Below are 17,961 nucleotides of genomic sequence, written 5' to 3'. Positions count from 1 at the left end.
TGACTTTCATCAAGGATATTTTTGTAGTTAGTGTGAATCATACACATATAAGGAAGACTTTCATCAGTTCGCAGTGAAAGAACAAATACAATTGAAATTTGAATCGAATAGCTGAACATAACGATTATATTAATCAAAAAAGCCTGAAATGGAATCAGTCATCTAGCCATCTAGATTTTCAAAAGCAAAATTATTTCTTAACTAATTATTTAAACAATCAAAATACATAAAAATCGATTTTGAACAATTAAAAATTGAAATTAGGAAAAAAAAATTTCAGATCATAATTATCTCTAGACGACAAAATAACAAAAAAAAAAATTTCAAAAATATTGATTTTATATAGTTGTCTAAAACAATTCAATAAACAAATTACGTAAAAAATTCATATTCTATGTTAATAAGTGCCATTGTTCAATGTGAAAACAAACATAGCTGAATATCGATTGAAAAAAAAAATGTTATCAACAATTTTTAGATATTTCATCTTGCAATAGTTATAAAAAATCATAATTAACAAATTAATAAATTTTTATGAACTTTTATCGCAGGATCGTATGGAGTATATATATATATATATATATATATATATATATATATATATATATATATATATATATATATATATATATATATATTATACACTATATATATATATATATATATATATATATATATATATATGTTAACTCGAAGATTCTCACGGATAAAGTATGATGAGCTGTTTTCTCGGGTTTCTAGTTGAAAAAACCAGACATCACCAGAAGATGGCAAATGAGACTTTGCCGAAACGTTGTGAAAATAATCCTTATGGGGAGAAAATACACAGAACACGGAGCGAAACCCGAGAAACAGCTCATCATATATATATATATATATTATTATATATATATATATATATATATATATATATATATATATATATATATATCAAAAGGCCCCACGAAGTTCAAGTTTATAGGCCAATTATTTATACCTTTTATCCCATTATTTATGCCAACGGAGATTGGCTATTCATTTAAATTTTCAATTTTATTTGTTCTTTCAGAGATTTCATATTATATCATATCAGACATGGAAGTCTGAACTAATGAAACGCACTACGAAACATTGTTAACCACCTTCAAACAAATATAAGGAAGACATTATAAATTCAACTTCAGAAAAACATCTTTAGAAATTCATAACGAAGTTCTCTGATTTTTATTGCAAAGATATTCAAATTAGTACCTGAAATCATTCCACATTTAGGCCATTCGAAATATATTGCGAAGTTTTGGACTGATCACAAATTAAGTGAATGTTCAAAATTCGCGAGCTCCATACATTTGGTTACTTTTTTTTCCAAATTGGTACTCTCATCTCGAACAGTTTCAGCTGTTCAACATGTTCAATTCATTGGTGAGAGCCATAAAAGTTATAGATCAAAGAATTCGCATTGAATTTTGTATGAAAAATGGAACTAACTGTTCAAAAATACACAAAAATGTTGACAGTGTACTTTGAGTCAAAAAAATGATTGGGGAGATAAAAACTGAATCGCTGAAAGGCATAACACAAACTGCAAATCCGAACTGATTCAAGGGTTGGAAAATAGCTGTCACAAGTGTTCTATATCTGAAGGAAACAAAATAGAAATGTATGAATAAATAACTATTTTGTAAGAAAAAAGAAAACTCACCTTATTCTTTCAACAGACAGCGTATAACCTTCCTCCTTCGAATAATCAAGTAAACTAAGGATGCTCAGTTTATAAACTGAGCATCCTTTCCAAGTCTTGCACATTTTTCTTTCTTGAGATGGGTTTTTGCATTTGTTTCTCTTCCCAAATTCAGTACCAATAGGAACTATATCACCTTCCTTGAAAACAAATTGCTGAACTATATTTAACTAATTGATTGTTTTTATTTGCTTCTGCTTTTGATTTGAAGAAAAAATTTGTTGCTACCAATGGAAGTTCGACTGTTTCTGCTGAAGTTGAAGATTACTTCCCTTATCTTTCATATGAAAGTTACCTGCAATAGAATATAATAGAATAGTTTATTAACTACGTTATATTTTCATGTTTGTAGCAAGTCAAGTTCAATTATGATCACCTGAAGCATATTACCCCACATCTACATCAATAATAATTCTTTCTCGGTTGTTAAGAAAACAAGTTCAATAATGGTGATCTATTCAAATCCAGTTGGTCATTTATTGGAATGTTTGAATTTTTGAGTCCATTAATTAACATCGCTTCCAAATGATTCAGTTTCAAACCTTTATTTTCTATGTGCAAAGTTTCGAACTCTTCGTTGAAGATATGATTTTCTTCTAGAAGATGATTTGAATATGTTGAATGTGTTTTCTTACTTATATAGCTCGTATGATGTTCCTGGATTCGATTCCTAGATATTCTGCCAGTTTGACCAATATATACCTTAGGGCACGTTCCACACTTCAATTTATATGTTCCTAATTTCTCGAATTTGTATGTTTTGTCTTCATTATTTTTAACTAACGTTCCCAATGTATTACTTGTTCTATATGCAACTTTAATATCTTGTTTCCTCAAAAATGAAGCCACTTTTTCCGTTATTTGTCCAAAATACGGTAAAGCTCTATAATTTTTATTATCTACCTTATCAATAGGAAAAACTTCTCAAATCGCTTTTGCGTAGACTTTCTTGGCAAGTATTTTGTTTATTAATTCGGCTTTTAAACCCATTGTTAACCGCAATTTGCTTGATGATATCAAGTTCTTTATTGAAATTATCTATTGAAAAGGAACATTGACTAATCTGTGAATCATGCTATTAAAGCTGCTACTTTGTGTTGATATGGATGGGTAGAATCGTAATGTATAGTAATATCCGAATCGGATGGTTTGTGATAAATTGAAAAATCATATTTGTTGTTCCTTCTACCAATTGTTAAGTCCAAGAAATTGCCTCTTAGTACCTGTAAAGCACACCAAAAAGTCATCCACATATCTATGCCAATACAAGGAATTCTTAATCAAAGGATGTTTAAAGATCGACTTCTCTAGATTATCCATGAAAATGCAAGTAAGGGGCTTAATGTATTTCTTATAATTGAACCTTTTGAGAGGGAATAAATATTGTTATTAAATTGAAAACAATTTTGTTTGAGACATAAGGACAGAAGGTCAATTATTTCTCGTTATATAACTGGGTTAACTATATTTTTATCTAATAATTCTATTACTGAAGTAATAGTATCATCAGAAGATATGCTGAGTAATATAGTCTGCATTCAGAAAACATTCTCAAGATGGTTATCGTTTCAGAAAAATCACTTATCAAAAACGCTTTGATCGAAAACAGTTACATTTCCATCAGTGGTTTATACTACGCAGTAACTTTTTCTGGTAAACTTCTCTAGTAATTTATCTTTGTTTAGTTTTCAGGTTGTGGTAGATTGAGGAACCCAAAAACAATCGAAAGACATTGACTTTACCACAAAAATGCCTTTCAAGTTTTATTTCTCGAGAAATCATGAGATATGCCCATGAAATATTCTAACAAGGAAGTGTTTTGAAAGATTATATTCCGATACTGTTGTATAAGCAGATCATTGAGAATATTCATTCATTTCACAACTTTTTAAATGCATTTAGTGCTGAAACAAGTTTTGCACGTCCCTGGTTTGCATTGAATTGAAACAATGAGCGAATGATCGGATTACACCTAAAGAGTGCTGATTTCAGGCCCAAGATGGGGAAATAATGAAAAATATCGTTCGGGGCGTTCATCAGTGGAATGGGTAGTATCCAAGGCTTCCAAAACGGCTATATATATTCTCACGAGTCGGATTCTATGTCAGTTACGTTTTTTGCAATAATAATGAAGGTATATATTACTTTTATCCGATTTATTGAAATTACTACGATAAATCGTGCGATTCCCAGTTACAAGTGCTGTGTAATTGATTTGTCTGTTTTTCATAACTTTTTTTTTTTGATTTTCAGGTTTTCGTTAGTGTCTTGGTTCTTTTTGCTGTGGCAACCTATTGCCAGGGTGAGTTTCTTCTGTTTTTTATGGAAATTCACTTTGTAATTTAGCAATAATGTCAGTTTTTTTTATAAAAAGAGAGTCCATTATAAGTGAGATTTACACAAATAGCTTATATTACATAACTGGAATCCATATATAGTTGTTTGTTTCCAACAAAGTGCAAATATACGAACTAATTTAGTTTACTGGATGATTTTCACTATGAATCTAATAATGAAAAATCTCATAGTAATTTGTATTAGTTACGGTTAATACAGATTTTCATCAGTTATCAGAAATTTCCATTCAAAATTGAAAAATATTTTACTGCTTTCCAACTTTAAATTGGCCAACTCGTAAAAATAGTTTCACCAGTACAACTACGAATAAAAATGTCATATTATTGTATTTGAATTCAGAATTAGCACAAACCATCTCGACTGACTTTTCAAAAACTCCTATTTCCTGGCGGCAAACAATTTTCATCACAAAAAAGCAAATTCATGAAGGATTTCAGAAACAGTGATATGTCACTCAGAAAAATCGTTGAGAATATAATGAATTTTCATGAAATAGTTTACTTTTCGAAAATATTTTCGTTATGGGTTAAATTTCTTCTAAAAATTATAAAACTCTATAGTCAATAATAGTTTTCGTGAAACCATCCGCTTGTTAACCATTCAGATATCAGTACTGTTGGCAATAATTGACGCGATTTAGTTTTTGGGGTTGTTTTCTCTATACACTGACTCACATAGTTAACACTAAAGAGGTTGGTATTCAGACAGTTAACTAATAATATCAACCAACCATTTTTATAGAGTTACAAAGAAAATCAGTCTAATCTCAATTTTTTTAAACTCAGCGTATTGCAAACCTTATTTCCACTTGTAACTGAATAGTTCTCATTATTCGAGAATTCTTTTGAATAACACAGATTGTGTAAATCAATGTTCATATGAAAATAGCTGTTTTGAGACGGTATTTTTTTCAGTTTGCGTCTGAAAGTTCATGAAAATTTACCTACAAAACGAAGAATAATATCCCGTCATATTCCAGCTCGCACCTCTATGCTATTGTGAAAAATAAAAAAATTTTTGATAATAATTTTCCAACTGCCATGTAAATTCCTAATCTTGGTAAACCAGTTTTCGGTCAATTATTCTTGAACCCTCAATGGTGTTATTGAAAAACAGTTTCCAACTTTAGTTGCAATGAAACCAAATTCGTACTTCCTCGAGATCAGGTGAAGATAGATATGGCATCCATAATTATACAGTGCGGTCCATATGTATGGAATAAATTCAATTTTAGCGTTATTATGTACTATGTAAAAAAAACTGAAACAGGTCGATTTTTATTCCTAAATTGACAATTTACAGTATGAAAACCAACACCCCTTCTGAATTATAAGCACCCCCTCGAAAATTTTAAATAGCAAAGGGGGTCGTGTGGCACCTTGTTGGAAAGGGATTTTAGTCCTCTGTTCAGCAATATAAAGTTTTTTAAGTTTGATGCAATCATAACTGAGAAAAAATGATTTTTAGGATGTAAAATTTTGATAATGTCTCTAGGCATCACAAAACTTTACGTAGAATGAAGATAATAATGCCACATAATATTTAGAATGTATTTTTCAATGTACTTTACAATAGAATTAAATGTTCAAAATGACCACCATTAACTTCTTGACAATAACTGAGGCGATTTTGGAATTCTCTTACAACATTTTGTATGACCTCGGGGGTTACTTTGTTAATTTCTTCCGTTATCCTAACTTTCAAATCAGCAATATTGTTCGGTCTATTAAAATATACTTCAGATTTTAAATAACCCCATGAGAAGTAATCGAGAGGAGTCAAATCGGGGGATCTAGCCAGCCATTCGATCGTTCCACGTCTTCCAATCCACCTATTGGGAAAAACCTCGTTCAAATGATTTCTAACTGTACGTGCAAAATGCAGTGGAGCTCCGTCTTGTTGGCGGTAAATAGTTCAATCAATCTCATCTGGATGATTAACATCAGGAAAATGTATTTGTAATGTAGGCACTGAAAAGTTAATCAAAAGTTCTAGATAAACCTCACCATTAACAGTGCCCTCCAAAAAATAAGGGCCAATAATTTTATTGTTAATTATACCAGCCCAAACGTTAACTTTTTTAGGATATTGAGTGTGAATCACACACATCCAGTGAAAATTTTCTCTGCTCCAATATCTACAGTTCTGTCTGTTAACTGTTCCGTTCAAATGAAACGTCGCTTCGTCAGAAAACACTATTTTGTTTATAAACTGCAAATCTGCGTTCATTCTGTTCATCATCAATTCACAGAATTCTTGCCTTCTATCAGGATCATCTTCATTTAACTCCTGAACCAACTGAACTATGTAAGGGTGGTAGTTTTCTTTATGCAAAACTCTCAAAATAAATGATTTACTTACATCATTGTCGGCGGAAAGTTCTCGAGTTGTCTTATGCGGATTTTCCTCGATCTCTAGAAGTACATTTAACTTTTTTTCATCAGTAAATTGAACATTTCTACCTGATTTTTCAATATTTTTTACATGTCCAGTGTCACGAAACTTTTTTTCAATTTTGCTAACTGTAGACTGTGACACGTGTTGACCAGGATATTTATTATTAAAAATTTCACAAACCTCCTTTTGAGTTCTTGTTTTATTACCACAACCAATTATAATAAAAATGTCTATTCTTTGAGTCTCAGACAAATGAGCCATAATTAAATTTAATACGCCCACAAATATTATACTGACGTCTTTTAGTAACTTTAAATACCTGAATGACAGCACCCTACTAGATTCATATCAATTGTTTATTTGGCTTTTTGTCTAATATTTTAGTACCTTCAAAGATTTTTTCCAGGATTCAAGGTTAGTAAGGAGCGTGTCTGTTTAATAGATCAGGTTATTGTCAAGAAGTGAATAATGGTGGTCATTTTGAACATTTAATTTAGTTGTAAAAATTAATTTTCTCAGTTATGATTACACCAAACTTAAAAATATTTATATTGCTGAACAGAGGACTAAAATCCATTTCCAACAAGGTGCCACACGACGCCATTTGCTATTTAAAATTTTCGAGGGGGTGCTTATAATTCAGAAGGGGTGCTGGAGAGGGATAATATTTTCATACTGTAAATTGTCAATTTAAGAATAAAAATCGACCTGTTTCAGGTTTTTTTCACATTGTACATAATAACGCTGAAATTAATTTGTTCCATACGTATGAACCGCACTGTATGACTGAAACTCTTGATTTCGAACACTTTCACGATAACTGCGGTAGTTATCTTAGAGATAGTTGCCATTGAGATTAAAACGTATTTTTGTCAACTACCGCTGAAGATGCACATCGCAGTTGTGGACGAAACATTGGGAGCCACTCTCTCAATTAGATAATCACAGTTCCCTGTACAACATTCTTCAAAAAAAAAACAAGAAAGTATATGTGTGTGTGGAAGAGCATAGAAACATTTTTCAAATTAAAAAAATATCTAAGCTGTTGAAGTGACCGTATTTACTAACTATTTTTTCAGCTGGCTACATTGGCAGCGGTTGGAATGGAGGAGGGTGGTCATCTGGATTGGGAAGTTATGGAGGAGGCGGTTATGGAGGAGGCTATGGGGGTGGTTGGAGATCTGGCGGATGGAACAGCGGATATGGTGGTGGAGTTAAAGTGATCAAAGTAATCGCACCTAGCAGTGGATATGGAAGTGGATGGAACTCTGGGTACGGTGGTGGATGGAAATCAGGAGGATATGGAGGCGGGTACAGAAGTGGATATGGAGGTGGATGGAACAAGGGTCATGGTGGTGGATGGAGCTCAGGTAAAGTATTGCAGTGATGGTCGTTTTCGAATGTATAACCCTATTTAGGTCAGGGTATGAGAAGAGGTTCAGGGAGTGGAATTGGTTTGTTGTATAGATGATATAAAGTGCCTCTGGGCGACAAGAGGATTCAAGATTATCAGACTTCACTTGGCAAGACACGTTAAATATGTTTGATACTAGGGAAACGTTTCTTTGAACTTTTCCATATCATATGACCCCTATCATTGAGATGAAATATTTGTTTCTCACCGGAAAATATGAGTATTCGGACATAAAAACTACCTTCGTCAATTTTTCTGTCGGCTTTTCATTGTGCCTCTTCCTTCCGTTCACATTCTCTTAAAATGCATAATAACAAACTCCAGTACTCATAGCAATATGATATTCAGAATGACACAGTTCCGGTATTTTAATAAGAAAATCTGACAAATCTGTTGCAGTTGTTCGAAACTCCCTCTGTTTAAATAATTTCGAGTCCATGATAATTACTCAGAATGGATGGTGATTATTTACTATACTGAAAAGATCAATCATGGCTCTAAAAAAAAACGTTTGGTTTCGTTATTATTTATAGATGTTCTGAACAAATATTTATTGATTATATCAAAATTATCAACATTCATCAATATTTTATGAGCCATATATGCCCTCAACAACTGAAAGAGTGACTATTTCGAAAATAAACGAAAACCAGAATAGGATTCAGTTTTCTGACCTTCAGTAAAAACATATCAAACTGCATTTGCAACTTCCATTCCTCTAACATGATTTATATCGAAAATTATCCATTTTATGAAATTGCAACATTATGTTAATTGAATATTCATTAGATTATGCAGTTCGAATCCTGAAATCTTTATTAAATAATTTATGGCCGCTTAAATGATTGAAATACCTTTAGAGATTAGTGGAGTGAAAATTATACGGGGTGTATGGGAGTATGAAGTAAAAAAATTCATATATTTATCTTTGGAATTTATATTTTTCACAAGGTATATTAAATAAATCATGTGATTTACACCTCTACAGACTGAACAAATCAAACCACTTCTCTCATCTTTTCATGTAATCTGATTGAATCAATCCTCAGAAATGTTAAACAAATAGCAAACCAAGCTTTCTCTTGGATGAAGATACATTTCAACTCTTTCAATTTCCATTTTTCAACTTCAAAGTGAACAGTTGTCAGTCAAAAAACTATTTTTCACTTCTCCATCACTATATGAGAGGGAGAGAACTTTCCACAAATGGAATACATCAATGAAAACTCTTTACAAAGATGTTGGGATCATGCACAAAAGTTCCTTTCGGATAAAAACTGGTAAAAAATTGATCCTCAACTATGAAGTCTCTTTATATCAATACCTGATTACAAGGAAATCAATTTTCTCCATTCATTTTGTTTTTCTTTTGATGACTTGTTATCGTGTAATTTTTTGCAAAGATTGAGTCAATCGTTTTCAGAAGTTATCCAAAAAAGTACTGATGAGGAGTGGAATGCTCCTCCATAAATGATGGAGGAGCAGAAATTGTGAAGGATTTTACCCAAAAAGGAGTCGCTCCCAAAAAATATTCCTCAAAGTCTAACTTGGCTATTGTTCAAAGCATGTAGAGTGACACTGTTACTTGTACTTTGCTAACTATTAATGGACGATAATTTTGTTGCAGGGGGCTGGTGGTGAACGATTATATTTCTACTCTGTGCTGTCCATTGACGTCTAACAATTATTGTATATATGCTGAATTATCCCCCATTGGAAACCAAATGTGATATAAATAAATTTTATTCTGATCTACATGTTTCTATTTTTACACACAATGAGTTTTCAGTTTTCTCAGCTCTGTTCTGCAGCTGTTTAGGTCTGACGTTTCGTTTGTAACTGCGGCAGACATCATCAAGGACAATGGGCGATTTTCAAAGTTTGAAAGTGATTGACAATGTTTCATGGTGATTTTACCAGTTCGAACTTCCATTGTATATTATTACTTTGATATTATTTGAAGTCTCTGAAAAATCACATAAAATTGCAATGAACAGCTGAAAGTATCAATTATATCAAGCAATGAAACGTGAAAAAAATTGTAAATAAATGTAAATCAGCAAAATGAAATTTGGAAAGTCAAAATAGAGTACAAACCAAGTTACTTCACGACGTTTCGATGGTTAGTGGCCCACAAAGATCATACAAGCGCATTCACCTATCTCCTCTTTTCTCTCTACGCTTCACCGGTTTAGCGGGAGTTGACCGTTTTCCCGCTTAATTACAGGTTTCCATGTGTTGCGTATCTCTAAGTGTTTCGGCTGAATGCGTCGTTGGACAACATATATGCAGCTTCTTTAAACTTCTACTCTAACCAGTGTTCCTCCCTGGGAAGGACAAGCACTGGTTGTGATGGCTTCTCTTTCTTGCGAGACTGTTGCTAAATTCTAGTCAAAGTCTCTCCACCATCATTTTGGAGTAACAATTCCATTGGAGATCTTTTTGATGATGCCTAGTTCGTTCTTGAGATCTTCTTTTCTATTACAGAGCCAATGCGTTCGCATTCTTGATGAGAATGGACGTTCCACAGATGTTCAATCGAAAGTCGGGAATGGGAATATAAAAAAAGTTGTTTATTTGATGAATAATCTGTGATAACTGAAGGTAGCACGTTCAAACAACAAAAAAGTATGAATTTTTCAAAATATTACAATGACACCTAACAAAAAGTACTGTAATTATTATGGACTTGACTTTCGAAGTTATAAGTATTGACTTTTCAAACCAAGAATTGGCAAAAAACCTCTTTGATGCCTTTTGCAATATCTATTTATAGTCAATATTTCAAACGGATGTATGTGATTATTTAGACAACTGAGGTGAATGGAATAACAACACATCAATTTATAGATCGTGGATACTCATTGAGAAAGAATACTTAAACTTTCAATCAAAACTATAATTAAGTCAGGATTCCGTGGGATCGTTTTTCATACGTTTTTTCTTCTTAATGAATTTTACGGGCCTCTCTGTTTGGCCGCGAAAAATTCCTTTTGCTCTTATCTTAAACTTGCGTTGGCCAAACCCGCAAAAACAATAGAGAATAGTTTTAGTGAACACCAAAGATCGGTTGGATACAAAAGACCCGAATACTATTCCTAAGTCTTCAACCCTCTAAGGAGTGACAAACCTCAATTTTTTCAAATGGAAATGGAGACAGAGTGCTGGGTATTCAAATTATGAATGATCTGACCCGTGTGTGTCGCCTCTGTTTGGAAAATGATGAAACAGCAGAGCATATACTTTGTGCCAGCCCCGCTGGGGACCGAATCAGGTTATTTAGAGTTCGGCAGAGCCGTACTCTTATAATCTGACATGAAAGATCACTGATCATACAAACTTATCGGCTTCGTTAAGAAGCTGGGTTTATTTTGGTTTATTTATTAGGTGTAAGCCACAGTAAACCCTTGCGGGTTGCGGTGGAGGTTCGAATAGACCCACTCTCTTTGGACTTAACCTAACCTAACCTACATTCGTCAAACTGAACACTCTGAACAGGTATTCCTCCTTCTGTAGGTTATGAAGATAATAATTGTCGAAAGGTGAAGTTATACTACTACCGATTAATTATTCGATCAGACAACTTACTCATTAATGAGAAGGTACTACTTCATAAATATCTGAATTTTTGACGATATAAACCGCTTGAAAGCCTGTTTCAATCCCAATGTTTGCCTTGTTTGTTCATAATATCTTGTTTGTAATTTACTTGACCAAGGGCCGTAGCGAAAAGAAATACCAGGGGAGGGGAGGAAATCCAAATTTTCTTATCACCTCTTCCTTTCTATTCTCTCATTTTTATTTTCTTAATTCTCATTCATTTTTTACTATTATTTTTTTCTATCTTCACGGCCCAAAATTTCCCAACTTTTCCCAACTTTTTCCCAAGTCGATAAAGCAGGGAGGGGAGGCTCCCCCCCATCCCCCCTATTGCGACGGCCCTGACTTGACCTACTACAAACATTTTTCCATGCAACGTAGTCACTAAACGTATTATATTCTTTTTTATTTATAACAGACTACTCTTTGAGTAAGACGTGGAAATTGATTTCAATCGTGCCTTTATCAGAGTCATAATAAAAAAAATATTCATTTTATGATCATCAAATTACTGAAATTTTGAAAAAATCCTTCAAATTCAGAATATTATTTGAACATTACTGAACTGAAAATTGCGACAAAAAATACAAGTGCATATTTGAAATTTCAAAGTTAATGGTACCACCAGTCAGACGTTATCTTGTTTGAGAATGTTATGATCACATTTTGAAGTGTAAACAGATTTTCAAAACTTCTGCAGATGAAAAAAGTTAGGCAAAAAATGGAATTTCCAGATTTTCGGTATTCTTGGCACCAAAAAATCTACAGTTGATTCCATTCATCAATAATACCAGAGTTTGAACAACTTTGCCACGACTCAACCTAGACAGATACCTAACTGGAAATAATAAATTATTGTTTCTTCAATGTTTCGTTCATGTATAATAAAAAAAGAGTTTTAGACAAAATGGTTCTTTGGGAAATAACAGTGTTGATGGTAAACCTTTCGTGAAAAGAAAAAGCTCAAGAAGGGTTCCTTTGTCAGAAAGAACTTATACTGGGTTCTAGACCCTTTTATGTGGGCCACAAGTCAGCATTTTGTTCAATGTAACTCCCATAATATTTAAGGAATCATTGCCTCTTCTTCTTCACAGCTAGTTGTTGATTGAAGTTTATGATTCTCTATTTTCACACTATAAGGAAAAATATTTATGGTGTTATTTTGTTCTTGATAAAACTTGAATCTGGCTGAATTCATATTCAGTGATAAAGAGTGACACAATTCATTATGTTCTCACTTGATACACAAACTCAAGGTCGGGTCATGAGAGTTGCCTAATTCATCTGAATATAATAGATTGAACCTCATAAATATTCTACTAGTATTTGCTATTTTCTAAAAATTTTACATCCTTGAAGTTGTCCACATCAGATGTCAAACACACCGTTGTTCGGTAATAATCAGATAATCGTAATGTTAAGTGGTCCTTTGTTTATTGTCTCAAATACCGCTGCAATTAGCTAGCAATGTGTGAAATTGAAAGTCATTACTTTGTCTAATTAGGTAGCTCACCTCGGGCAGTAAAGGACTTAACAATGAGAGTTTACCTAAATGGATCAACCGCAAAGATTATTATTGAAGTTTCACATCATTAGTAAGGAGAGTGGTTGTTGTCTGATAGGTAGTCCATAAACCTACTGCATAGAGAAGGGAAGACTGGCCTGAACGAATTGTATCACCAGACAGCTCAAAATTATTTACCAAAGTTTAATGGGGAGGGGTTTCGAAAACGTACTCAAAGCCGTAACTCAAAAGCGATTCCTAAGAGTGATACTTTTCCAAAACAACAGATACGCGAGTGATGATCTCTATGAAGAGTCTGAGATTTTTGATATTAGACAAATATTCTTCTACCAGTTCTTCAATAAGGCCGAACTTATTAAACTTTCTCATACCTATACTACGAGACAAAAAAATGATTATTTAGTACCTATCGCTTTGAAGTCAATTGGCCAAAAATGCTATCAATATTTAGCACCAAAAGTATTCAATATCCTTCCCAAAACACGTATACGTAAACTTGCTTCCTGTTTAGAATCATCAGGCGCAAATTTTTGAATATGGACCTAATTAGAACATGGCCTTATTTGCTACACACACCTCATCTTAACAATTCCTCAATTTCACAAAGTCACCGTCATGTATCCATTAGAATCGATCTATATTCATTTCAAACAAACTATGAAACTGATGAATCAAAACAGTAATTGTGGGAAATGAAAAACACAGCAAACACTACACGTAAAGATTTGATCTCCACAATTTTTTTCAATTAGAGAATAATGTACTGAAAATTCATTCTTTTCTCGTTAAAGGAAATGATGAACATTGTGTATGTTATTCACTACGAAACAGCTACTGTGTTATTTTATGTGAGATTTTTTGAAAAGTTAAGTTTGTGGAGGTGTAGTTCATGAAATTACTATGGACCTTCATCAAGTAAGGGCCGAATCAATCAGAAATTTTTTGAAGAATCCTGCACCGACAACTGTCGATTATAATCCAACTCCCTTCGTGGTATCAGTCAGGGGAGTAGTTGTTTTCTTACAGTCAGTACAAGAACCTACTGTATAGGTAAGGAAAGACTGGTCTAAACGAATTGTTCGATCGGTAAAGATATCAAAATAACAGTATACTGAAAGATATTTGTATATCCTTTAAATCAACTAATGATTCTCCGAGTGTATCACTGAAATTCCCTCGGAATTTTTGCACGACACTGCTCTATTATGAATATTCATCTTTCTGGTTTAGTATCTTCCAACAATATTTTTCAGCCTGAACAATATTCTTCAGATGACTGTCAAGGTTTAAGTTCAACAGTATATAAACCCGCACAACCTATTTTTGATTGTTAGTCGCCTGTGTGAGGTTATCATGAAGGTACATATTAGTTTATTTTTGAAAATCTATTGATCGAAAATATGTTGATAGCGGTTATGAAATCTGTTGGTGCAATACTGTCTAATTTCTGAATTACTTTGACTTTCAGGTATTCGTGTGTTTGTTTGCCCTGGTGGCTGTTGCAGCAACATACTGTGAAGGTAAGTGAAGCCTTTGAATTATTAAACGAACGTCAGTTTTCTGTGGAGAAAACTGGAGTTTTTCATCGACTTTTTTCTACCATCCACAATCTAAAAAATATAAAAGTCGTCATGGGGCAATTTATACAGGATTAGAACAGAATTTTCAGCTCACCTCGATTTCCTTCGTGAATTCAAAGTATTTTTTACAAAGAAAAATATTTTATTCATCAGTAACTCGTTGTAGGTATTTGATAAAGAAAGCTGAGAAATTTACACAGTGGAAGGTGAGAAAAATCCAAAAAAGGTTGATGAAAACCCTTTGAATTAGTTGAAGAATATATTACAAATGATGATTCTCCATGGCTGTTAAACATGAAGGAAAGTATTGAAATGGTTCAACAAAATGGCTAAAAATTCATGAAAGGTTCCAAAAGTCTTATGGTTTCTCTCTAGCTTATTTCTTTTCTGATTTTCTTTCAATTTATGAAGAGTAGGAAGCTTCCAAAGAAAACAATCCAGTTTGAATTTGTAATCGATAGATGTCATTTCATACTACTACACTTGTATTTCAATTTCAATATTTTGAATGTTTGATAATTTCCTCGTACGGAAATTTCATTGACAAATTGTTTCTCTTTGGAAGTTTCCTATCTTTATCATTGAGGAAGTGGAAACAAAAGATTTCGCCATTTTTCCCAAAGCTCAAAGTTTAATTGGGAAGGCATTTTTATGAAAATAATAAAAAAGGCGCTTTTCACGTCAAAACTGAAATAGATAAAACTCCTAAAACATATCACAAGTAAATAAATGAAGTGCACTGTGAAACGGTAACAGTTTTCACATTTGTCGCCGAGAAATATTGGAAACAAGTCATAACTCGCTTTGTTTTCATATTGGACGGACATGAAAGCTCTGCATTTCAAAAAAACAACATGAGTTTCCCCTAAAATATGCATTGTTTTTTGCTTATATACTATACGTTGAGACACTCAGATTTGGTGTTTTTTTAAAGGACTGAACACAAGCACTACAGGAAATTCCTAAAGGCTCTCTAAGATCGGTGCCTGTGTGAAAGTAGAGATTCACATTGGCCGGTACCTCTAAAGAATTGATATCAGATAAAGCAAACTCCATTCAACCGGCTTCTAACTATTTTCTTTTCTTTCCGCTCGTCACTTTGTTTTTTGGATTTTCGGTTGTTTGGGCAACTTTCGTTCTTCTTTTTCCTTCCTGAATGTTCTTCTGATTATTGTGCTTTTGTGTCTCTCTGTTTGCTTTTTTTTTTTCAATCTTTGTCACTTGTTCCATATTTGTTCAACCAAATTCCTTCACCAACTCGATTTCTTCAATACTAACTGCGGAACAGGAAAACTTTTTCCTGTACTCGTCTGCTTTATATAAACATATGGATAATTTACACTTTTTCTCGGACATTTTCTGTAGATATTCATTAATATTTTCTTCCTTCCTTCAAAGTATTCATCAAGATTATCATAGCGCTATACCTTTTAACTCATGCATGAGTAAGAACTACTGTTTCAAATTTAGAAAAAATTAATGAAAAGTTTATATCCAAGATGTTGCTATTAATGGATTTTCGCAATATACGTGAAATGTTGCCACCTCATCAACATTCTGAGGTCACGATACTGAAAACGTGAAGATATTAGGATATTCAAATAAAAAATAATGAAAGCAGAAGATCTTATAAAATGATATTCAAATTAACTAAGGAAAAGAATATTCTTCTTCATAAAGAGTATCATTTATAAGCAGGCAACAGTGATTACTCATTCAAAGTGTGTTTTTACTGGTTTTTCCAAGAATACTTTTACATGCTATCCATAACATTCATTAAAATATACATGTTTTTCTTTCTACTGCTGTCAATGTCCTTTCGTACAATAATTTTACGTGTAAGAATGAAGAGTAGTGTCACTCTTAGGACAATAACTCAGTAGAACATCATGAAATTTCAACAGCTTCAGCCCATGTAGAAACATTTGTGATGATTCAAGCTTGAATAATTTTCCGAAACATTTTCGTATAGTCTATCCATTCCCAATTGGAACGGCAATAAAAATAAGAGTACAGTCATAAACATTTCTTGCCTGTGGTCCCTAGTCGCCCAGATAGTAAGCGTGCTATCAAATGTAGTTGAGGAATGAAGGCTCGGCTAGCTGGACTGGCTGAATACTAATTTTTTGTCCGTTTCACAATATTTCTTTATCAGTGTCGTGTGTTCGTGAGGTTAGGTGAGGTAGTGAGTGGTTTTGCAAACCGATTTTTGAAAACTTTTTCTAGAGATCAATTATCCTATCACCAAACTGATATTTTTGCAGTTGATGCGCGTTTCGCTAACAAGGTTAGCATCTTCAGGAGAAGCAAATTGATACTGAATCTAAAGACAAGGGTTAGCTGTTTATATACCTAAAGTTTTTTGGTCCGATGTGGACTTTGTTTGATGAATAATGATTATCATAATTACCCATGGTGGAAAAATTCAGTTGAGATAACTTTTTCATTGAGTGATCAATTACTATGATTGTAAGAAAAACTACCATTGAAAAATAATATTCCGACGCCTATGTCGAGGCGGGAATTCCTTCTCTGTGCTGTTCCAATTGGTATTGGAAATACTATATGAACTTGACATTAATTATAGTTTCATTTCAATTTCCCCCTCCTAGATTCACTATCTGAACTCATTTTGTCCACAGCTAGCTTCCTGGGTGCCCATAAAAGCGCGTTCATCTCTGGAGGCTTGAGTCTTGGACATGGCAGTGGTTGGGGAGGCGGATATGGGGGACATGGAGGTGGCTGGGGAGGCGGATACGGTGGAGGTAACGTAGTGAAAGTTATCAAAATCGTTCCCAGTTACGGCGGCGGTTATGGAGGTGGCTATGGAGGTGGTCATGGAGGTGGCTGGGGAGGTGGCTATGGAGGTGGTTATGGAGGGGGTTACGGACATGGAGGAGGTTATGGAGGAGGTTACGGAGGTGGTCATGGAGGTTGGAAATCACATGGACACAATGAATGGAGTTCAGGTAAAGAACTATGCAGTTCTAAAGAAGTATGCAGTTCGGCAAACTTTTACTATTCTTGAAGCTGATCAAGATGAAAAAACAATTGAGAATAACTTACAGTAAAAACTGATAGCAAACTTTATGAACTATACTGTTTTTTTGTAACCTGCCAAGGGGATTTTAAAATTATATAAATGAAATGATGGAAGTTTTTTAAGTAGACATACATTTCTTGAGCACCTAAATCACTATTTGGTCAACATTTACATTATCTAAATTTATCATTTTTGTTTCAGGTGGATGGTGGTAAGGACTATTCTCCAAGTATGACTGACGTACGGAAAAATGTTTGTACATTTTTGTAAATTCAAATTTGCCATAAATTATTTCATGTTGCAATAAACTTACTATATAAACTG

At 33.4% G+C, this 17,961-nt stretch overlaps 1 protein-coding gene across 1 annotated transcript; it reads left to right on the top strand.

Moving 5' to 3' along the window:
- The first annotated feature begins 3,749 nt into the window (after positions 1 to 3,749).
- On the top strand, positions 3,750 to 17,961 carry LOC111505707 (uncharacterized). Its single transcript, XM_074175228.1, has 6 exons — positions 3,750 to 3,854; positions 3,974 to 4,022; positions 7,555 to 7,850; positions 14,483 to 14,534; positions 17,237 to 17,563; positions 17,839 to 17,961. Exons 1-6 carry the CDS (start codon positions 3,765 to 3,767, stop codon positions 17,850 to 17,852), a joined length of 828 nt encoding a protein of 275 aa, XP_074031329.1. The 5' UTR covers positions 3,750 to 3,764; the 3' UTR covers positions 17,853 to 17,961.

The sequence above is a fragment of the Leptinotarsa decemlineata genome, unplaced genomic scaffold, assembly GCF_025532065.1.
Source record: "Leptinotarsa decemlineata unplaced genomic scaffold, Ldec_3_MD MMD2_tig00000882_RagTag_RagTag, whole genome shotgun sequence".
Classification (NCBI taxonomy): domain Eukaryota; kingdom Metazoa; phylum Arthropoda; class Insecta; order Coleoptera; family Chrysomelidae; genus Leptinotarsa; species Leptinotarsa decemlineata.
This window is presented reverse-complemented; position numbering and strand designations above follow the sequence as displayed.